Source organism: Podarcis pityusensis (assembly GCF_964106645.2).
Source record: "Podarcis pityusensis genome assembly, chromosome: 9".
Taxonomy (NCBI): Eukaryota; Metazoa; Chordata; class Lepidosauria; order Squamata; family Lacertidae; genus Podarcis; species Podarcis pityusensis.
In genome coordinates this window covers 16749426-16772738 of record NC_138034.1, presented here as the reverse complement: position 1 = coordinate 16772738, position 23313 = coordinate 16749426, and the positions used below count along the sequence as shown (strand labels likewise).

The 23313-nt window shown below is 44.3% G+C and overlaps 1 protein-coding gene across 6 annotated transcripts in view; it reads left to right on the top strand.

Annotated features, from left to right (window-relative positions):
* Positions 1–10565: 10565 nt before the first annotated feature.
* PDS5A (PDS5 cohesin associated factor A) overlaps positions 10566–23313 on the top strand; it is a 56824-nt gene continuing 44076 nt past the window's right edge. The window contains exons 1-2 of one of the 6 annotated variants that reach the window (XM_081019800.1): positions 10566–10679; positions 12002–12172. In XM_081019800.1, the coding sequence (XP_080875926.1) occupies positions 10665–10679; positions 12002–12172 (186 nt within the window). In that variant the 5' untranslated portion in view covers positions 10566–10664. Of the gene's footprint in view, positions 10680–10917; positions 11116–11195; positions 11300–12001; positions 12173–23313 lie in introns of those variants that run through there. The other 5 variants (XM_081019799.1, XM_081019803.1, XM_081019802.1 and 2 more) reach the window with 5 other exon arrangements.

Here is a 23313-nt window from a genome sequence, read left to right as displayed (position 1 = left end):
ACATTTAATCCACTTCCTGATACTCCTCCTCCTTCTGGTTGCGGACTTCTCCCTTTCATTCTGAGTTTGAGCATCTTCAAAGTCCATGACACCTTTGGTAAAGGCTGTTCTCCAATTGGAGCTCTCACAGGCAAGTGTTTCCAAGTTGTTGGTGTTTATGCTACATTTTTTTAGATTTGCCTTGAGAAAGTCTTTAAACCTCTTTTGTTGACCACCAGCGTTACACTTTCCACTTTTAAGTTCGGAATAGAGTACAGTGGTACCTTGGGATGCGAACGGGATCTGTTCTGGAGCCCCGTTCGCATCCTGAATGGAACGTAAGACGCAACGACGCGTCTGTGCGTGTCACGTTTTGCCGCTTCCGCGCATGCACGTGATGTCATTTTGAGCATCTGCGCATGCACGAGCGGCGAAACCCGGAAGTAACGCGCTGCGTTACTTCCGGGTTGCCGCAGAGCGCAACCAGAAAGTGCTCAACCTGAAGCACATTCAACCCGAGGTATGACTGTACAGTGGTACCTCGGGTTACATACGCTTCAGGTTACAGACTCCACTAACCCAGAAATATTACCTCAGGTTAAGAACTTTGCTTCAGGATGAGAACAGTAATCGTGCTCTGGCGGCACGGCGGCAGCAGGAGGCCCCATTAGCTAAAGTGGTGCTTCAGGTTAAGAACAGTTTCAGGTTAAGAACAGACCTCCAGAACGAATTAAGTTCTTAACCCGAGGTACCACTGTAGTTGCTTTGGAAGACCATATTCAGGCATCCACACAACATGACCAGTCCAACAAAGTGGATGTTGAAGAATTATTGCTTCAACACTGATTATCTTTGCTTCTTTCAGTACACTGGCATTAGTTCGCCAGTCTTCCCAAGTGATGTGTAAAAAATTCTGGAGACACCGTTGATGGAATCTTTCAAGAATATGGTGTTTATAAGTGGTCCAGCCTTGGCTTGAAAACCTGCCAAGGAAGGAGAGGCTGCCACCTCTCTTGTGGGAGTCTGTACCATGGTCAAACCGCTCTTGCTGCCAGACAGTTCTTCCTGATTATTATTATTATTGAATCTATTTATTTATTTTGAGGGGGTTTTCAACAAAGTAATAATAATAAATAGATAAAAGTAAAAATGTGTGCCCCACCCCCGAGACCATTCCATTGGAACTATCCAACCTCCCAAAATTTCAACGCCTCTCGCGATGGTTTGACCCCTTTCCGTTTTAACGGTGCAAATTCTGCAAATGCCTTCCGTATCTCCTCAAAATCATTTCTTCTGCATATTCCCTGTCTTAACTTAATAGCACAGGTTAATTTATCGTGAATAGCTATATCCCACACCTCTTTGTACCATTCTTCCATTTTATATTCACCTTGCCCCTTCCACTTCCTAGTTCAGCATCCTATTCTCACAGTGGCCTGCGGGAAACCAGGATTTGAGCACAACAGCACTCTCCTCTCCTGTGTTTTCGAATTGTTCAGAAGCATTACTGCCTCTGCACAATGACTTCTGCTTGTGCAATGACTCCTGCACCCCCCCAAAGGCTCTGTGGGGTCAGGGATTGGGGTATTGCTCTGCCTGGCAAACTGGAGTCAACCAACTCCATCCAAGTGAGTGAGGATGCCCCCCCTTTCTGTCCTGGCTTTTGAGAAAACCAGTTACCTGTACTCTTTAGATATGGTTCCAGTTACAGATAGGTAGCCGTGTTGGTCTGCCATAATCAAAATTAAAAAAATCCTTCCAGTAGCACCTTTAAGACCAACTAACTTAGTTGGTCTTAAAGGTGCTACTGGAAGGATTTTCTTTAGATATGCAAAGAGATACTTAAGAGACTAGGCAGGGACATTTACATAACAACTGGTTTGACTTCTTTTAGCAGTCTTCAGCAGAATCCAATCTCATAGCTACAAAATCACAGGACTGGAGGGCGTCCTGAGGACAATTAGGATGATCCTTCAATCCTATAACAATAAAAGCCATAAATAGAAAAGAAAAAGCAATTCTAGAGTGCACCCAATAGCACAACCAGCAGTTTTATATGTAAATAAGATGTATTCATATACAAGTGTCTTACCTCTTAAGTAAGCACTGGGGAAACAACCATTTACTTCAGTGATGTCCAAACCTTTTTCAAAGAGGGCCAGATTTGGTGAAGTGAACATGCACCTTGTTGAGCTTTTTAATTTTGCCCCAAAGTTTTTGAGGTTTTTTTAGGATTGCTCCCCGCAGAAATTGTTGGGTTTAATTTACATTTACACTTAGGTGTTGAGGAGACAGAAGAGAGCAGTGACTGTGGTCAAACTTCAAGCTCTCCATTATTATTATTATTATTGGCATTTCCTTTCCTGGGCTGCTTCAACTCCTGAGACTCTACAGCAGTCTTTGTCAACCTGTTGCCCTAGCCTAGATGATGGAGACTACAACATGCAGCAGCAGCAGCAGCAGCAACAGATAGTATGAGAATTGAGGCATGATTTGATGAAGTGAACATGCGCAAGGCCCGACCATTTTACCTGACATTCTTAGAATCATTAAAATTAAATGCAAAGCTTATTGCAAATGGCATACTTTTCATTTCGTCACATGGATGACTCTGCTTTCATATCTGAAGGCCAGATGAAAAATAAATCTAGAAAGCTGAAATATGTCAGGAACATTGTAAAGAACATTACACAGTAATAAAGGTTGTCTGTCAACTTTTAAGTTCACAACATATAAACAGGAACATAACACCAGGTATACTTGTTGTGTCCAAATATATTTATACCTACTCCACTTGTGGCTCCTCCCCCACCCTCACAACTAGAAGAAAATCTGGGCTCAACTGAATCTGGGCTCATGGTTTGTCTTGCTCCAAACAAAGCACAAACTAGCCATGGTTTGTCCTTGGCTTACTACTTAAGGTTTGTTTGGAGGAAACAAGCCAAACCATGGCTTAGCTTTGGGTAATAACACAGCAGCAAAAACAGAAAAGGAACAAAGCAGCCAAGTTTTGTTTCCTGAGTACCTGTTTGCTTCCTCATTTACACTTAACAATAGTTTGGTTTAGTGTGCCATGTAAACTAGGCCAGTATGTATTTTAGCTGTGTGACTTTATGCTGTTTGCTTTGTAAACCACTTACTTTTTTTATATTAAGCAGTCTATAAACTGATTGATTGAATAAATAAGGATTAAATAACCCACAACAGAGTTTCCTTTCAAAATCCTAATTTATTTGTAGGCATTGGGATTATTCATTCTGGTCTGCTGATTGTCCTGCTTCAAAACAGAGCAAAGGAATGGAATAAGTGGCATTCTTGTACAATTTAATTATAAAAGGCTACAATCATTTAATGCATAAAATGAATTAATATTCAGTTGAACTAATAAACTCTTTCACTCATTAAATACAAAAAAAAAAATTCAACAGCAGTATTAATCCATTCTTGTTCCCCTCATCACCAGCTTGTAAATCATTCATGGACAAATAATGTACTAATCCACACCAAAAACATTTTTAATCAAACATATTCACATAATCAATCTTCTCTTTGTCTTGCCAATTAGATTTTTAATCAGATTAAGAATGAAGAAGGAACTTCACATACACACATCCCACCGTTGCAATTACAGCTATTTCTCTTCCTATCAAGAGATTGTCATTTCCAAAGCTGCTCCTGGCAAACAGAAAACAAGTAATAGACAGATTGGATTTATTTTCCATAAGGTGTGTGTGCTATGAACGTTCAATAGAATTTACTGCAAGAAAAAAACACACGTGTGAAAACCATATTTTAAAATCAGAACCTGAATAAGAGATAAACTGCAGGCTGGTCAGTTACATGTGGCATGACACAAAATTGTGCTGCAAAACAAATGGAGGAAGTTACATTTCTCCCTCCCAATGTGGTTATCTCCATAGATTTCATAAGATAGTGTGAAGGGGAAATGTTTTAAGGAGTAGCTATTAAAATGAAAGCCAATATGAGCCTTGGTGGTAGTGTTTTTTTAAACACACACACAAAAAGGAGACAAGCATCGCAGTTTGGAAGATGAGTGGGTAAATGAGTTCTTGATGTTCGGGGTGAATCTTTTAGATTTAATGTTGCCAAAATGAAGATGAGAAGAGAGTTTGCATCTGATGGTCCTTGTGTTTGTATTATTGTTATGTTACCTGTTGTCAGTAGTTTAGATGTGTTAAATATTCAGACCACTGACTAATGAATGGTGGGTGTTTGTCCTTCCAAGCTGGAAGTATGTTTATTTGCAACCATGAGGGCTTACATATGGTATCCACTTTTGCTGTCCATCTGTTGGACCCCACATCACAGGAATATAATTTAAAAGTATGTGAACAGCTGAAAATAAGAACTTTTACAAAACGAAGTTAGTATGGACAATTTCTGACCAAAAGGGAGACACAAACATAACACACTCACATAATACACATTATCATCATTACATTGTCAGCGTCCATCTGAACAAGCCAGCTCCTCCCTATAAAAACACTGTGGATTCTAAGATGCCCCAAATCAGTCACAATCTTAAATACAGATCCTAAATACACTATCCATTAGTAAGTGTTCCATACAACCTAATTCCCCACTCAGTTTGTATCTGGATTGAACATCACAATTTAGAGCGGCCCAGTTACGGTGCCACAATTTCACCTTCAAGGGATCAGAGTGAAGGCAATCATGTAGACAACTCACTGAAACTCCGGGAAGCAATTGATTTTATGGATCTTCAAGAAACCATTCGAAATCCTAACCTTCGGAATTCAATTTTGCTAGTGCGTTCGGCTTTGATCTTTGGTGCTTCAAATCTTTATATCCTCTCCTTTTTGTGTGCATAAATTATAATGCAAGTTTCAAAATGATGCACATCTATAGGCTTTGAATACTGAGTTCATTTTCCCCTGCACATTTTTTTTAATACTTTTCAAGTTTATACATTTAACTGATTTTATACATTTCACTAATTTTACAATCATTTTGACATTTCAAAACTTGACTTCCTTCCCCCTCTTTCTGCGGTTCCTTAAATTTATTTTTAATATCTTCTGCATATCCAAATTAACTTAATTTCCTCATTTACTCATCTTCTTTAAATATATACTCTTATGAAACCCCAGCTTATTACAATAATCCTGCCAATGTTTTTATCTCTTTTTGATTTATCTGTAAATATTCAATAAACCATTTCCATTCTTTTATATGTAAAAAAGTTATCTTGATTTCTTATTCTTCCAGTAATTTTCGCTATTTCTGCATATTCCATAAGTTTTTGTATCCATACCTCCTTTGCTGGACTTCTGCTTCTTTCCATTTTGGGGCAAGTAATAATAATAATAATAATAATAATAATAATAATAATAATTTATTATTTGTACCCCGCCCATCTGGCTGGGTTTCCCCAGCCACTCTGGGCGGCTTCCATAGAAACCAAAAATACAGTAAAATATCACAGATTAAAAACTTCCCTGAACAGGGCTGCCTTAAGATGTCTTCTAAATGTCAGGTAGTTATTTATCGCTTTGACATCTGATGGGAGGGCGTTCCACAGGGCGGGCGCCACTACCGAGAAGGCCCTCTGCCTGGTTCCCTGTAGCTTTGCTTCTCGCAATGAGGGAACCACCAGAAGGCCCTCGGCGCTGGACCTCAGCGTCTGGGCAGAACGATGGGGGTGGAGACGCTCCTTCAGGTATACTGGGCCGAGGCCGTTTAGGGCTTTAAAGGTCAACACCAGCACTTTGAATTGTGCTCGGAAACATACTGGGAGCCAATGTAGGTCTTTTAAGACTGGTGTTATGTGGTCTCGGCGGCCGCCCCCAGTCACCAGTCTAGCTGCCGCATTCTGGATTAGTTGTAGTTTCTGAGTCACCTTCAAAGGTAGCCCCACGTAGAGCGCATTGCAGTAGTCCAAGCGGGAGATAACAAGAGCATGCACCACTCTGGCGAGACAGTCCATGGGCAGGTAGGGTCTCAGCCTGCGTACCAGGTGGAGTTGGTAGACAGCTGCCCTGGATACAGAATTGACCTGCGCCTCCATGGACAGCTGTGAGTCCAAAATGACTCCCAGGCTGCGCACCTGGTCCTTCAGGGGCACAGTTACCCTATTCAGGACCAGGGAGTCCTCCACACCAGCCCACCCCGTCCCCCAGAAACAATACTTCTGTCTTGTCAGGATTCAACTTCAATCCATTAGCCGCCATCCATCCTCCAACTGCCTCCAGGCACTCACACAGGACCTTCACCGCCTTCACTGGTTCTGATTTGAAAGAGAGGTAGAGCTGGGTATCATCTGCATATTGATGGACACCCAGTCCAAATCCCCTGATGATCTCTCCCAGCGGCTTCATATAGATGTTAAAAAGCATGGGGGAGAGGACGGAACCCTGAGGCACCCCACAAGTGAGGGCCCAGGGGTCTGAACACTCATCCCCCACCACCACTTTCTGAACACGGCCCAGGAGGAAGGAGCGAAACCACTGTATAACAGTGCCCCCAGCTCCCAGCCCCTCTAGACAGTCCAGAAGGATGTTATGGTCGATTGTATCAAAGGCCGCTGAGAGATCCAGCAGAACCAGGAAACAACTCTCACCTTTGTCCCTAGCTCGCCGGAGATCATCAACCAGCACGACCAAGGCAGTTTCAGTCCCATGGTGAGGCCTGAATCCCGATTGGAAGGGATCCAAATGGTCCGCATCCTCCAGGCCTGCCTGGAGTTGTTCAGCAACCACGCGCTCAATCACCTTGCCCAAGAATGGAAGATTTGAGACTGGGCGATAGTTGGCCATACTGGCCGGGTCTAAAGATGGTTTTTTAAGAAGCGGTTTAATGACCGCCTCTTTCAGCGGATCTGGGAATGTTCCCTCACAGAGGGAAGCATTCACCACCCCGCAGAGCCCATCGCCCAGCCCTTCCCGGCTTGCTTTTATTAGCCAGGATGGGCAAGGATCAAGGAGACAGGTGGTTGGTTTCACGCGTCCAAGCAGCTGTCCACATCCTTGGGGGTAACGGATTGAAATTGATTCCATGCAACTTGACCGGACAGAGCTCTAGCACTCTCCCGCCCCGGCCCTGCTCCCACGGTGGTGTCTAGTTCTTTCCGAATATGAGTGATTTTATCTGCAAAAAACTTTGCAAAATCGTTGCAGGAGATCTTGGGGTCTTTACAAGGCCCCGGTGGTAAAGGTGGTTCCGTTAAATTGCGAACCACCTGAAAGAGTCTCCTGCTACTATTTTCTGCAGATGCAATAGAGGCGGTGAAGAAAGTCTTCTTCGCCGTCGCTATTGCCACTTGGTAGGCTCGACGTTGAGCTCTAACCTGTGTCCGGTCAGATTCGGAGTGAGTTTTCTGCCACCGACGCTCTAGCCGTCTCAGCGATTGTTTCATCGCCCTCAGCTCTGAAGAAAACCACGGGGCTGTCCGGGCTCCATGCAATCGGAGAGGGCACTTCGGAGCCAGACAGTCGATAGCCCTGGTTAACTCCGCATTCCAGCGGGCCACCAGGGAATCAGCTGAAAGGCCATCAACATGGGCTAAAGCATCCCCTACCACTCTCTGGAAACCATTTGGATCCATTAAGTGGCGGGGGCGGACCATCCGAATTGGTCCCACCTCCCTGCAGAGGGGAAGGGTCGCGGAGAAGTCCAGTTGCACCAGGAAGTGATCTGACCATGGCACTTCTTTTGTTTCACTTTTACTTAGTGTCAGATCACCCACGTCACTAGAGGTGAACACCAGGTCTAAGGCATGTCCATGACTATGAGTTGGGCCAAACTTATTCAGGGACAGCCCCATGGAGGCCATGCTTTCCACGAAGTCCCGAGCGGCCCCTTGTAAGGTCGTGTCGGCATGGATGTTAAAATCCCCTAGGACAACCAAACTAGGTGTCTCCAGGAGAAAATCCGCCACAACCTGAAGCAGCTCGGACAGGGAATTCTTGGTGCAGCGGGGAGGTCGGTACACCAAAAGGAATCCTGTACTGCCCCTATTGCCCAACTTCCAGAACATGCACTCAGAGAACTGGATCTTCCCAGTAGGACGCCTGGTGCAAGCTAGTGACTTCCTAAAAATCAATGCAACCCCCCCTCCCCGCCCACATGACCTGGGTTGCTGTGCGTAAGAGAAACCTGGTGGGCAAGCAGCGGCAAGGACAGGCCCATCTGCTTCCTCCAACCAGGTCTCTGTCACACATGCCAGGTCAAATCCTCCATCCACAATCAAGTCGTGGATGGCAGTGGTTTTATTCATCATTGACCTGGCATTGCACAGCAACACTTTCAGGTCATGTTGGTTTCCCCTGTTGATTCCAGTATCCATCCGGTCAAGGCCAGACCCGGAGGCAGGGATAGTCTTCAAACAACGACTAAACCTGCCTCCTCGGTAATGGCATGGTCTGGTCTTAGTGTAACTCCGCCTCCTGCCCATGATCACCGAGATCGGATGTCCCAGTGCTTCCCCCCCTGTGGAATTTGTCCCAGCCATCGTGCTGGCTGGGGAGCCACTCCCAGGCAGCCCTGATCCCGCCCCTTAAAAACAAAACACAAACTATACAGAACCAATAAAACAACAACAACAACAAAAAGGAACAGAACAATTATACTAAAATTAATCCCCAACCAACTATCCATCCCACCCACCCCCGACAAAGGAAAAAAGGGAAAAAAGGAATAAAAATTTAAATTGCCACCGACTGCTTGAGGACATTTTAAAGCACATTAACCACCTGGAACAGGGAAGCAATGGCAGAACACTTCCCACACTTCCCCAAAAGTTTGTTCCAAATAAGGGCCTGGGCCAGTTGGAAAAGGCCCTGGAAGGGAGCAGGCCCTGCAGTCCTCACCCAGCCGATGGTCCGAGGCTTCCCCGCAGCAGGAGTCCCTTTATAGCTGGGAGAGAGGGCCTGGGCCACGCCCCCTGGGCCAGTTGGAAAAGGCCCTGGAAGGGAGCAGGCCCTGCAGTCCTCACCCAGTCGATGGGACGCGGGTGGCGCTGTGGGTAAAACCTCAGCGCCTAGGACTTGCCGATCGCATGGTCGGCGGTTCGAATCCCCGCGGCAGGGTGCGCTCCTGTCGTTCGGTCCCAGCGCCTGCCAACCTAGCAGTTCGAAAGCACCTCTGGGTGCAAGTAGATAAGGTAAACGGCGTTCCGTGTGCTGCGCTGGCTTGCCAGATGCAGCTTGTCACGCTGGCCACGTGACCCGGAAGTGTCTGCGGACAGCGCTGGCTCCCAGCCTATAGAGTGAGATGAGAGCACAACCCTAGAGTCTGGCAAGACTGGCCCGAACGGGCAGGGGTACCTTTACCTTTACCTTTTAACATTCTTGCCTGAATACTGAGTTCATTTTATTATGTCTCCATCTCCCTCAGTGTACTGTATTCAACTGTGTGTATATAGAGGTATATAGTGCATACACCTATAGGGGTATATTCAGCTACAGTACTTTATACTCAGAATAGCTGCATTCAAATGGATGGGCCCATGATGCCTCTCCATTTCATCGGGTCTGCTCTAGACTAGCCCTAGCATTGGACACAAGCAATAATGTCGCATTTGCAGAGGCAGTTGGACGGCCCTCCATCTTGAACACAATTCAGCGGTTTACTCCGGAATAAATCCCACTGAGCTCCACAGGGACACACACACTCTGCACACTCATATTGCAGCAGGCTTAAAAACAAAACAAAACACAACACAAAAAAGCCACTTTCAGGAGAGAAAACGGCCGGATCCTGCTCGGCTGACCCCAACTAAGGAAGAACATATATAGCAGCGACACTTGGAAACATAGCGTGTCAGCGATGCTTTCACAACCTTGTTTAAAGTGCACTTTGGGGGTAAAAAGAAGGTGCACTTGAAAATAACTTTTTCTAAAACCTGAAGCCTTTATTTTAGGAATCCAAGGTGCTGAAATTGCAAGCGAGCAGAAAAGACTTTTCATGTATGCAACCACAGATGTTATTGGCCCAGAGATGGAAAGAAGATAAAGACCTGACCAGAGAAAAATGGCAGATCAAGTTGATGGATGATGCCAAAATGGCAAAAATGACCGGAAGAATAAAAAATCAGGAAGACCAAATTTTTAAAAAGGAGGGGGGAAATTAAGAGATTCTTTTGAAATTAATTTGAATCAGGAGACAAACTTGAAAGTGGTATGGGATGCAAGTAAAGCAGTGATGAGGGGCTTTTTCATCCAACAAAACGCATATCAAAAGAAAAAAGAGAGTTGAGAAAGCAACAACTTTTACAAGAAACAAAATGTTAATAAGGAATGGGGAAAGTTTATAATTTACCTTAAAAACCATTGTAAACAGGTAAAACCGTTAGTGGGATTGGAACACTTGTGAATTTTGGACATAAGGGGAGATCTGGATCATCATAAAAGATGTGAGGGGAACTGATTAACAAGAGGACCCACAAAGGGGAGGAGGAGATTGTTTGGAATCTTGTATGTATGTTGGATATGTGATTGTAAGACTTTAATCTGAAAACCAAGTAAATAAATTTATATATATCTAAAAAGAGAGGCCCCTCCAGCTATTCCGACAGGGCTGCGGGCCGCCTCACGGCAGCGCCTGGTTTTGGCGCCAAACGAGTTGCCTCAGCTTTCGGCGCCAGCGCGCGCGCGCACGACCCGGGAGCGGCCGCCGAGACCCGTGAGGGCAAACCAGTCGTCGGGATGGGACTTCGGCGGGTAGGTACAGGCAGAGCCGCACACCTTTGGGCCCCCCTCAGGCTCCGCGGAAACGCGAGGGAGGCGGCTTTCGGAGAAGCCGGCATAGTGGGGACGGCGGCGGCCGACTCTCCTCCTCCACCACCTCCTCCTCCTGGGCTGCTCTTCCTCAGGCCGGCCAGGGAGCGGCGCTGCTTCCCCGCGGGCGAGGCGGCCGAGCCAGGCGCACGCTCTGCCCGAACCCTCCTTCCCTGAGAGCCTGAGCAGCCGCCGCCGGGACTGAGGCCGCCGCCGCCGCCGCGGTGGGGGGAGGGAAGGCGAGCGAGTCGCCGAGGCAGGGCGCCGGCCGTCGTCGTCGTCTTCGGAGCGAGAGCGGCAGCCCCTTCCCGCGCCTCCCTCCACGGCTCCAGCCGCCCACGGAGGCCGCTCGATGCTGCACCTTCCGGAGCTGCATGAGGTAAAAAAAAGGCGGGCGGGCGGGCGAGTGAGAGAGCGAGGCAGCCGCCCCTGGGGTCCGGGTCTCTTGTTGCTGCCGCTGCTGCCGCTTGCTCGCCGCCTTCCTCCCCGGCTCTCCCCGCCGGCGTGGCGGGTTTCGACCAGCCGGGAAGACCCTCTGGGCCGGAGCCGGGCGTTTACACGAGGCGAGGGGCTGCAGGAGGGGGTCCTGAGGTGGAAGTTGAGAGAAGTGGATGGAGAGTGGCCTGCGCCCTCCCCTGAGGGAAGCGGCGCCGTCCCTGAGGCGGGGAGGCCAGGCCCGGCCAGGGAGGGGAAGAGTTTTCAGATTTGGCTGGGCGGGGGGGATATGGGGTGGCCGGCTGGGGCTGCGTTGTTTTCGGGGTCCCCCCTCCGCCTGACTCCCTTTCCTCCCCTCCTCCGGTCGGCTTCCCTGTCTCCTGATAGTTTTGAGGCCTAACAGTTTAGGCCTCGCCTCCTGGCTTCGGTGGAAGAAGTGCCTGTCTCGGGATCGGCTCTATTTCTCTCTCCTCTCCGCAGACCCGTTTCTCGCCCGGGCGCGGAGAGGCGATCTTTCAATCTTTTCTTTATTTTTTTGTTTTTTAAAAAAAATGTTAACATTTCATTGTGAACCGCGAGGCAGCCAAAGTAATCGTGTTGGGCTTCGGAGCAGCCGCCCAATGAAAGGTGTCGGGAGGGAGAGCGCTGGGCTGGACGTAGCGTGGGGATCCGGGGAGACCCCGGTCCTGCGGACTTTAAGCCCTGGGCCTCGCCGCTGCGAAACACAGGGGCCTTCTTTTGAATCGAGGTTTAGAAATGGGGGAGGGAAGGGGAAAAAAGGTTCGGAAAGTCGCCTCTATTCCGCTGAACTTTTGTTTTCTGACCGATAGGGGCCGGTAGAGGACTGTGGAGAAGGAAACTTTATAACCAGCAGCACTAGGATGGATTTCCCATCCACCCAACCAAAGCCTCCTGCCGACGGCAAAATCATCTTCTACCCTCCTGGAGTTAAGGAGATCACAGATAAAATAACGAACGATGAAGTAGTCAAACGTTTGAAGGTAAGATGTTGTTCTTCGTTTTAAAATACGCCCTTCATCATGTTTTCTTCTGCGCTCTTCCCATTGCTCTTTCTCCCACCCATTGTCTTATTGGCTTTGAGCAAGCGAAAGGTTTCAGATGTTATTGTCACAGTGATTCATCTTGCTTTGTTGCTTAGGGATTGTGCTCTTGTTTTACCCTTGTACCTGCAGCTTTACTTTCATTTTCAAGAGTGTTGTGGGATGCTAGTATAATTTTTTTGAGATAGGACACTTATGATCCTTAAAGCTAGTAGAAAATCTCTAAAGTTTAAAGGCGAGAGAAGACTGTTTATATAACTTTTAAGAACTCTTGTTCTATTTTTTTCAGAAATGTGGCATAGCTCAAGCATTGCTTGGCTGACAAGCTGTTACATAAAATTATTTCTAGTTCCTGCTGATTGTAAAATAGCTGTTTTTTCACATAGTCACTATAATATTTTGAGATGCTGATGGGATACATTTAGAAATGCTTTATATGTTGTCACATCTAAGGAAGTAATTGCTGAATGTAGATGTTCTTGAATCATATATTGGGGCTCCACAGATCTCTTCAGAGTCTTGCCAATGACAGCTACTCCTTCCAAAGTTTCTGATCAGTTGCAGTTAATATTGGGAAGGGGAACAATGAATCTTCCTGCTTATTTTTGTAGAGTCCCCCCCTTCCTTCTGCAAAAGCCTGTGTGGTGTTGGGATGTCACACACTTCACTAAAGAGAGTGGGAAGTGAGGGTGAGATCATTCATTGAAAGGCTACAGGAAAGATCATTGATGGACTGCCATAGGAATGTTGGTAAGGTAGCAGGGTCTTGGTTCTTATGTCAACCAGGATGCAATCCAGTGTAGCCTTTAGCTCCAATGAAGAGGGATGCATGGGCTTGGTTATCAAGGCAACTGGACATGTAAGCATTCTGCTTCCCTAAGAAGGGAAAGAGACAGTGGTTTGGGCAATTGAGTTGCAGTCCTCTGGACCTACAAGCTCTGGGAAACTTTCAGGCATTAAGTTTCTGGGAAGGCAACATGTCAGTTTCATTAACACACTGTGAGTAGATTTATTTATTTTTTGTAGTTTTAATGTGAGTCTGTTCTTACATTGCAACAGTGAAAGACTGCAATAGCCAGAAGAAACAAACACTGTGTATATTATGTCATCATGGTAGAGTCTCCCTTTGCGCAGTTGTCTGGTCAGGATTTTGGTAGTAGTTCATGTATATCCAAGTGCTGTCATAGTTAATACTATATTATAGTTAATACTATATTAGAAGGAAGTCAATATGTTTCACCCCAGCACCTTCGTTTGATGTTTTGCCTGCATTCTGTTTTGCCCATACTGTATTCTGAAAAGTTTTGAGAGAGCTGCCAATGAGGTAGTTTAATAGTGCTAGTGGCAAACGGAAGAGAAAACACTATCTTGTCATTAGTTACAGATTACATGGACAGTGAAATGTGTAGTTTGTATGTTTCAGTTTGGTTTTAATTAATCCCAAATAAGTATATTTCAAAATAGAAACCATGGGTCTGTCCTGACCGCCTTTTAAACAATTAAATTAACTTGTAACAGAATAGTCTGCAAAGCTGGAGCAAATACAGATGCTTAAAATGACAGTTGGTCTTACATTCATATTGTAGCTATTGTTTATCAATATCTTCTGTTAATGTTGTAGTTGGACACTTTAACTAGGTAGCATTACTGTGCTTGCATGTCTCTAGAAAGTGGCCCTGAAGTTTAGCTCTTGTATCATCTTGTTGCTAATGCTGATCCTCTTCCACTCTTCAACAGTTTACAGTATCTTTGGCATGTTGTCTGGTTTCCATACTAATTTTGGACAAGTGAGGGAGTTTTCTGGTGAAGTTAAAGTGTTTCTATGTCTTTCCTGCAAAGTTCTGCTGTGTTGGCTCCTTCCATAATTTTTAACTCTTGATAAAATTATTGGTTCTCTACTTAGCAACCTGCTAAGATGTGTTTGTTTTTTTAATAAATTTCCTTTTGCTGAGCCTGTGGTTCTAATATAACTGTGGCCTGACTTACTATGTTCCCTTTCCCAAGGGCAATGAAATTTTGATCCCTACATGTCCAGGTTCAGCCAATAATTCTGAAGTTTAATTTAGACTGGAAATGAGCCATGGCAAGACTTGGCTGATTTGCTTTCTGTCTGTTCTGCCCTTCCTTTGCACATAAGAGGAGAGTGGAAGCTGCAGGTGGAGAGCCAATATGTTGTAGTGGTTAATGTGTCATATTTGGGCTAGGTTCAAATTCCCACTCAATGACCTTGGGTCAGCCAGTCTAACTCAGTCAAACCTAATTCAGAATGTTCTTATGAGGATAAAATGTTGAGGAGCCATGTACACTTTGATCTCCTTGAAGAAAAGTTGGTTTATTAAATGAAACAATAAATAAACATAGCTCAGTTGGTAGAGCATGAGACTTAATATAAGAGTCGGGGGTTCGATCCCCATGTTGGGCAAAAGATTCCTGCAGTTGTCACTTCCAACTCTAAAATTCTTTGATTCAGTTTAGTAATTTCACATGGCAGTTTCCCTTTGCAGTTTCTTGGAAGAGAATGGTAATAGATTCAGGTAGGTAGCTGTGTTGGTCTGACGCAGTCAAAATAAATAAAAAATTGTCCAGTAGTGCCTTAGAGACCAACTAAGTTTGTTCTGAGTATGAGCTTTCGTGTGCATGCACAGTTCTTCAGATACTTCAGATTCTTCAGGTATCTGAAGAAGTGTGCATGCACACGAAAGCTTATACTGTACCCAGAACAAACTTAGTTGGTCTCTAAGGTGCTACTGGAGAATGGTAATGGTCTTGTTGGTGGCGAAGTAGCCTGAGGGATTGAGACAATCTTCCACTGCTTTCTGAATGTTGACAGTTCTGATACCAGATTTCTGTCCTTTTATTCATCTGTGTAAGTGACTGTCCAGTTTTTCTTACGTAAAAAAGAGGCAGTCATTGCAGTTTGGAAGATGAGTGGGTGAATGAGTTCCTGATGTTCTCGCTGGTTCTGTTGGATATTATGTTGACAAAATGAAAATGAGAACAGAGTTTGCATCTGGTGGTCCTTGTGTTTGCATTTCTGTTGTGTTACCTGTGGTAAGTAGTTTTAAAAAGGAGACGTCCTGTAAGCAAGGACACTGGCATGTTCTGGGTGGAAGTCAGAAACATGCAGATACATGTAAACACCAGTGAGTTTATTTCATAAGATGGTTCTTACATGCTCAGTGTAGCTGCACAGTAGCGTTCTAGAAGTAAGCATTCTGCAGGCACTGGCCCAGGGTCAGGCTGTTGATGATTGAAAACTGTTGAAATCCAGAGGGAATTTTTCAAGGTCATCCTGCCTTTAGGTCCAGATGATGATGTCATATTCATGCTTCAGGTAAAGGATGCGTCTGGGGACATGAGCTGAGCAAAAATAATTTAAGTCAGCCATCAAAATGTTGGCATACTTTTGAGCAACACTGGTTGATAATGTTAGCATTGCCAGTGACATGAAGATTCAAGTTCTCAACTAAGTTAAATTGTTGGTGAGAACCAGTCTTGAAACAAACACCCCAACTTGCTACTCCATGTGCAGATGATGAAATTGGGGTCAGCAATTTCACAAGAAGCATTTGGGAGAAGGAGAAGCACAGTGTGTGGTGCTTTTGTTTTGTTTTGGCTTGACTATGGTTTCTCTCCCCGTCCCCAACTACCCCACTCCTTTGCCACTCTCTACCTATTTGCAGGATCTTGATAAATACAATGCATTGGGGATAAGGTTTGTGAAGGTTTGAGGAAGTTGTGAGTGCTGAAACTCTTTTTGATTCCTTAGGATAAGGCAGCAAGCCTACTACATGTGTGGAACTTTCCCTTGTAGTACTCTGAGCAGAGAGTTTTGTCACACTGTTGAGTTAGATTACTGTTCTGTATACTCTATAGCAGCCTTTCTCAACCTTGGGTCCCCAGATGTTTTTGGCCTACAACTCCCATCATCCCTAGCTAGCAAGGCCAGAGTTCAGGGATGATGGGAGTTGTAGTCCAACAACATCTGGGGACCCAAGGTTGAGAAATACTGCATGCCTTCCGCACATAATCAGAGGCACTCTCCTATATTGTTACTTTGCATGTTCCAGGCTTTCTGGCTTAAATTATGTCTGTTAAAGATGAACATGAAAGAATTGTATTAAAGGAAAAGGCAGGCATATGAGAGGATGGGTGGGTGGGTGTAAGATGCATGGCACAAGGAATGTGTGGCTAAAAGGCACAGGAAACACAAGCATTAAAGTTTGTGTATTTTGTTAATCAAAGCCATGCAGCTGTAGGAAATGGTAATTCTACTAACTGAAATGATGAAAAGATAGAAAATGTGGAAAAGGGGTAATTGTGCATGCTTGAGTTAGGTGGTTAAAAAAGTAAATTATATGGATAGATATATCTGATAAAGGATGTCACGGAGAAATGTATTGGTAAGACCTGGTAGTGTGGTACAAAGGAAATGTGTATGCACATAAAAGAATCATGGGAACCATATACAGGCAAGTCCAAATTTGTGTGGGGGTTGCATTCTGGGTCAACGTGTGCGACAGCAGAGTGCGTATAAGTTCATTCTGTTCTGCCCCCTTTTCCTGCCACTTCTGGGTTTGTGATGATGTGTGTGTGCTTTGAACATGTACAAAATGGTCATTGTCTGTATGTGGTAAAGAAACATAACTAGGAGCAATCCATTTTTCACATTTTAGTTGAGAGGTTTCTGGGCTGTAAAACATCTGCATTTTAGTAGTTGCTGATTGCTTTAATCGAGAAAGACTTATTAACAATACTATCACTTGTTCCAACTGTGAATGGCAATGTTAAATGCAATTGATTAGCAGTTCATAATCAGCTATTTAGATAATATTTCTAAGGAATTCAGAGCTTAATTTCATGTCTCAGTTGATGGGGGTAATATACTTTCTGTTGAGCCTGGCTCAGTTTTAATGCTGGCTATCTAATTTAATTCCTCAGACCTAAAAATGAAAGTAATGTGATTCATTATTATGCCAATAGTGCCATGTGGTAATGGTAAACATTTGTTGCTTATGGACACTCAATTCTCAGGACTTACTGCATTCTACTGCAACTACAGTTGTTTTTTCACAAGACTTATAGAAATTAGAGTATGTTGTATTTTTGTAGATGATTGAACAATTTACCACTAAACAGTCAATTAATAGACTGCTTAACTCACTAAACTCTTTCTGCAGTTCTTCTAAATGTGTTTGTCATGCAGGGGATTCCTTTAGGGGCTAGTGTCCTAGTTACAGGAGGATTCAGCCTTTCACCAAAGCTACTCACCCAATGTACAAGCGTTTTAAATGCAGCAAAGTCCAAACAAACCAGGTACAGGCACTGAGGGTCAGCCTAGGTCCAACAGCCCAAGGTCAATATTTCAGGAAGCTCTTCTAGGCTGCAGTGCAGGGAGATTAGAATCAAAACAAGGAGGCAGAGGTCCAGTCTCATGGGTTCATCTTTAGGTACCAGCCCTGAGGGCACCTCAGAAGAATCCTCAGCATTGGATTCAGGGGACTCAGCTTGCTCTTCAAGTTCCTTGATTTTTAAGGGGTTTGGTTCATTCACTGGGAACTCTGTGCCTTGGTACAACGTCAGGGCTAGGTATACCAGTGTTCCAGTCACAAACTTTTTGCATGTGCTCTCTGATAAGAGTATAGATAGATATCTGTAACTTCTCTCTGGTTTATTCCCCCTCCGTCCAGTCTGTAATAATTTAAAGACAAGACTTGGGAGAATAAATGTGGACCATGCATAAAGTCACCATTATCAATGTTTAATATTCCAGTGTTGGAGATTGATGTGCGGAGCAATGTCAGCTATGAAACAGGCTCCTAGCTAGTCCCATGTTAGGAGAAGTGAAGTGTAAACAAGTAGAACAGAGTGTGGATGACCGTCTTCTTACTTGGAAGTTGTGTTCATTTTGCATTAGTCAGCCGCCTGATTTTCAGTGGGACAGAACACTAGTCTGGAAGTAAAAACATCTTGATAATATTTGTGCGTATGTGCTTCTGAATAGATTATTGATTGTGAGCTTCATTATGTCATTGGTCCTGAAGGAAATGCTTTTAGACTAATTCATTTGAGTCTTTGAGGTGTACTGGAAATGAAAGTATTTCATCAGCTATAGCAACATTCCTGTCATATGCACAGCAGTAATTATAATGGCAAACTTGCATGTGCAGCAGCATCACTGTGATAGTCTCCTGGCAACATAAGCAAAAGCGGCAAAAAGCAAGCAGGGTCCCTAAAGACTGAACATATGCAGCAGCCATATATTTGGAGTGAAAACTGGATTAAATTGTTCAGCTTCTTCTGTGATCTTTTAAGTCATTGTCTTTATCATAGTCTGCTTTCTGAAAACACTGAGTGTTATTAAGTGCTAGTCCTACTCAGAGTAAATCTATTGAAATTAATGGACATGGCTAACTTGGATTCATTAATTCCCACGGGTCTTCTCTGAGTAGGACTTAGTTGATTGCATCTCTCTTTTTTTAAGGCAGCTTTGAGGTAACTCTCGGATAGTAACAATGTGAACAACAACCTATGTTTTAGCATGAAATTACAGATATATCTAGGATGGTATACTTAATGTAAATAAATATATAGGGAATTTTCTATTTTGTCTACCGCGTCTGCCCCTTCATGCTGATGTAGTACATGTCGCATATGTTATTTTTGCTGTCTGGTCTTTGACCGCAATAAAGAATGATTAATTGATACTTAATATGGATATCATTTTAAAGTACTTGCTTACATTTGGTCTTCAAAAAAGTTTGGTAAATGCAATAATTTTTTCTTTATAAGAAATAAGACCAAAAAAGAAGGAAAATAGATTTGTTTAAAAATAAATCTTCAAATGACATAAGGCTATATCACTTCAGTTGATTAATTTAACATTCATCTGACAATAGCATGTCATATAAAAATGCAATGAAATGGACAGTAAGGGCAACAATAAAGGGATGTACTAAATTCAAAACAGGAGCTTCAACAGTTACATGTGCCAGTTATTTGTGTACAAAGAGTTTCCCCCCGAAACATGGGAACTTAACAAAAATGGAAAATGATCTCTTACCTAGCTGAAATATGTAACTTGGGTATTAAATATAGCATGCACCATATTTAACAAAATATAAATTCATTACAGAAGTGTTCAAGGAAATCCAGACCTTTAATGATAAATTTGGCACTGAGCCAATAAGCCATCCATGCCGTAGGTCAAAACCTGACCCACATTCTTGATCTGTTGTGTTTTTGGCACAAGTTGATACAGCTACTGGTTTCAACAGCTGGTACAATGAAGTAAGCAAAAATAAAAATGTTATTTTCCTGATGCAGTGATGGAGTCTTCATTCCAGCTATTGAAGTTTTCTTATGTTGGGAAGAGTGAGGGGGAAATAGAAAAAATAATAGTATTTTCTTTTAAACCATGTGACAGGACCTTTCATATACCAAAAGTTAAAGTAGTATACCAGATTGATTGATTGATTGATTGATTGATGAAGTTTAATGTTTTGTATCTGCTTCTAATCTATTTTCCTACATTGATGTTGTGTTGCAGTTAGGAAAGAGCTAAGCAAAATATTAGCATGGATTAAACCAGGCATAGGCAAACTCAGCCCTCCAGATGTTTTGGGACTACAACTCCCATCATCCCTAGCTAACAGGACCAGTTATCAGGGATGATGGGAGTTGTAGTCCCAAAAATATCTGGAGGGCCGAGTTTGCCTATGCCTGGATTAAACTGAGAAGTTAGTCTAGTGAAGCCTAACAATATTCTTGTTCTTCATCTCCAATTAAGCTTGACTTAATATTCTAAGGCTGTTGTCATATGTACACTTACTAAAATTAAAGGAACAGCAGTTCTGAGTTGACATCATTTGGAAGACAAAAGACAGTAGCAAGGACAAGGTTAGGAAATGCTTCCTGAATAATTTTGGATGCCATGTAATTTTATTTGTGGGCCTTTGATCTACAAGGGAGCCAAAGGTGTGAAAAAAAGTGGAATATAATATTGCACTGAATGAATTATTTACATCTGTCTTCACAGTGAGATCCCCTTGCCTTTCACAGGAAGTGAGTTTGAGGAGCTAAGACAAATAGTCATGACGAGACAAAATCCTAGGCCTTATTGACAGAATAAAAACTGACAAATAACAGGGTCCAGATTACAGCCATCTGAGAGTTCTTAAAGATTTCAAAAGTGAAATAGCTGATCTTTTAATAAAAATATGTAAATTGTCTGTAATATCAGCTTCCAGACCTGAGGGCTGGAAATGCAGGGCTTTTTTTCAGGGGGAACTCTCCAGAACTCAGTTCCGGCACCTCTTCAGTGGGTGCCATTGCCATTCTAAGAGAAAGAGAAAGGCATTCATGGTGAGTTCCAGCAACTCTTTTTCCAGAAAAATAGCGCTGTGGAAATTTAATCCCAATCTTTTAAAAGGAATTATGGGAAGGTCCTGTCATAGAGAGTATAAATAGATGGATAGTTCTTTCATTAAAGGGATGTAAAAAGTGGAGTCCCCCAAGGATCAGTATTGGGGCTGTTTCTTTTTAATTTGTTCATAAATTGCTTGGATTTAGAAGTGAGCAATGAAGTAGCCAGATTTGCTGATGATACCAAATTGTTCAGGGTGCTATTGTTTTTTACTGCATCTAGCGATGTTTGTGGGTTTATAAACTGCTTTGGATAAATTAGTTCTTAAATTGAAATTGTGTCACTTACAGACCTTGGTGTGTCTTTATATGTAGAACCTTTGGTGCTGTCCCGCCTCACAGTTACCCAGGAATCTTTGCTGTACAGGACCCAGGTGCTGCTTATTGTAGTAAAAGCTTATCTGCAGTAAAAAGCTATTTGAACTTAAGGCCCGCTTCTTACTAAAGTGGTAAACCAGTACCACTTCAGACTACAAGTGGGTGCTCTCATGACTGAATGCTTCTGGACACATTTAGGCTTCTATGTACAGGGAGCTTTGTGTAATGGAAAAGATTTCTAGTATAGCCTTCTGCATGGCATGCAGCATTCAGGGAGGCCACATCTACACTCTGAAGTGAAGCTCCTCAGAGTTGGGCTTAACCACCCAGCAAGATAAAGTGGCAGAATAGTTCCTGATAGCAAATGGGTAGGCACCCACTTTTCTCTCAGTTTTTGGATGTGAAGTGTGTATTCAAAATACTTTCTTACAGTGGTGCCTCGCAAGACGAAATTAATTCGTTCCGCGAGTTTTTTCATCTAGCGAATTTTTCGTCTTGCGAAGCACGAAATCCCATAGGAATGCATTGAAATTCAATTAATGCGTTCCTATGGTCAAAAAAAGTCCAAACAAAGCCAAATTTGGTACAACAAGAGTTTATTAAGTGCTCTTTAAAGTCACACATACTGTAAAGAGCATTTCAAAAATTGAAGGAACAATAAATTAAGTTTCTAAACATGACAGAAAAACATTTAAAAATCAACAAAGTGTACAGTACATTTTCTAAGACTCTGGGGGACAACTCAAAGAAGGTTCCTCTTCCACTCTTTGCTTCTTGCTGAAGAACCTGTCCATGGTCTGCTGCTTCATCCGCCTTTTCAGCACCTCCCTGAAAGGCGACATGACCCTCGTATCAAAAGTGTTCGCAAGGTCATGTACCACGTGCTTCTCAGGGTGGTGCCGCTGTGCAAAAGCCTGCACATCCTTCCACTTCAGGCAAATGTCCCTCAGTTCTTTGGAGGACAGCCGTTCCTCAGTTGCTTCCTCCTCCTTCCAGCGAGGCCTGCTCCTGCGCAGCCTCTGCCTGCAGTTCGACCAGCTCCTGGGTGGTCAGCTCGTGGTCGTGCTCCTCCACCAGCTCGCTGATGTCCTCCTCTGTGACCTCCAGGCCCATGGTCCTCCCCAAGGCAACAATGTCCTGCACCACTGTTGACTCTGGTGCATCAGAGTCACTTGGTGCCACACAGTCCGGCCACAGGCTGTGCCAAGCGCAATTCAAATTTCTCTGGCTGATCCCGTTCCAGGCCGTGGTGATCATCTTCAAGCAGGTGACGATGTCGAAGTGGTCCTTCCAGAATTCCCGCAGGGTGATGGTGGTGCAATCAGTCACCTCGAAGCATCGCCTGAAAAGCTTCTTGGTGTAGAGTTTTTTGAAATTGGCGATGACGTGCTGATCCATCGGCTGGAGCAGTGGCGTGGTGTTAGGCGGCAGGAACATGATGCTGATGAAGCTGAACTCCTCCAACAAGTCCTCCTCAAGGCCTTTAGGATGAGCAGGAGCATTGTCCATCAGAAGCAAAGCCTTTAGCGGCAGGTCGTTGTCCAGCAGGTACTGTTTGACAGCAGGGCCAAAAGCAAGATTGACCCAGTCCACAAACAGCACACGTGTGACCCAAGCCTTACTGTTGGATCGCCACATGACACTCAGCTGCTCCTTGTCGACCTTGTGTTTCTTGAAGGCCCGTGGGTTCTCCGAGTGGTACACCAGCAGGGGCTTGATCTTCAGGTCGCCTCTTGCGTTGACACAGAAGAGCAGGGTCAGACGGTCCTTCATGGGCTTGTGGCCAGGCAACTTGGCCTCCTCCTGTGTGATGAAAGTCCTTTTGGGCATCCTCTTCCAAAACAGCCTGGTCTCGTCGCAGTTGAAGACCTGCTGTGGAACGTAGCCCTCCGTCTTCACAACCTCCAGGAACTCCGCTTCAAAGTCTTCAGCCGCAGAAACATCAGAACTGGCAGCCTCTCCATGCCTGACCACGCTGTGGATTCCAGATCTTGTCTTGAACCGGTCAAACCAGCCTCTGCTTGCCTTGAAGACTTCTGGCTCGCCTGAGGTTCCTGGCTGTTCCTGGACGAGGTCTGCGTGCAAGGCCTTGGCCTTCTCACAAATTACGGCCTCAGTCACTGTGTCCCCTGCACGCTGCTTCTCTTCTAACCAGATGAGCAGCAACTTCTCCACCTCCTCCAGAACAGCTGGGCGGTTCTTCACGATCCTGGTGACTCCCTTGGCTGCATCAGTCGCAAGGATCTTCTCCCTCATCTTCAGGATGGTCCCGATGGTCGATGGGATTCCTCCCGTACTCCCTGGCGAGGTCTGTCACACGCATTCCACCGTCGTGCTTC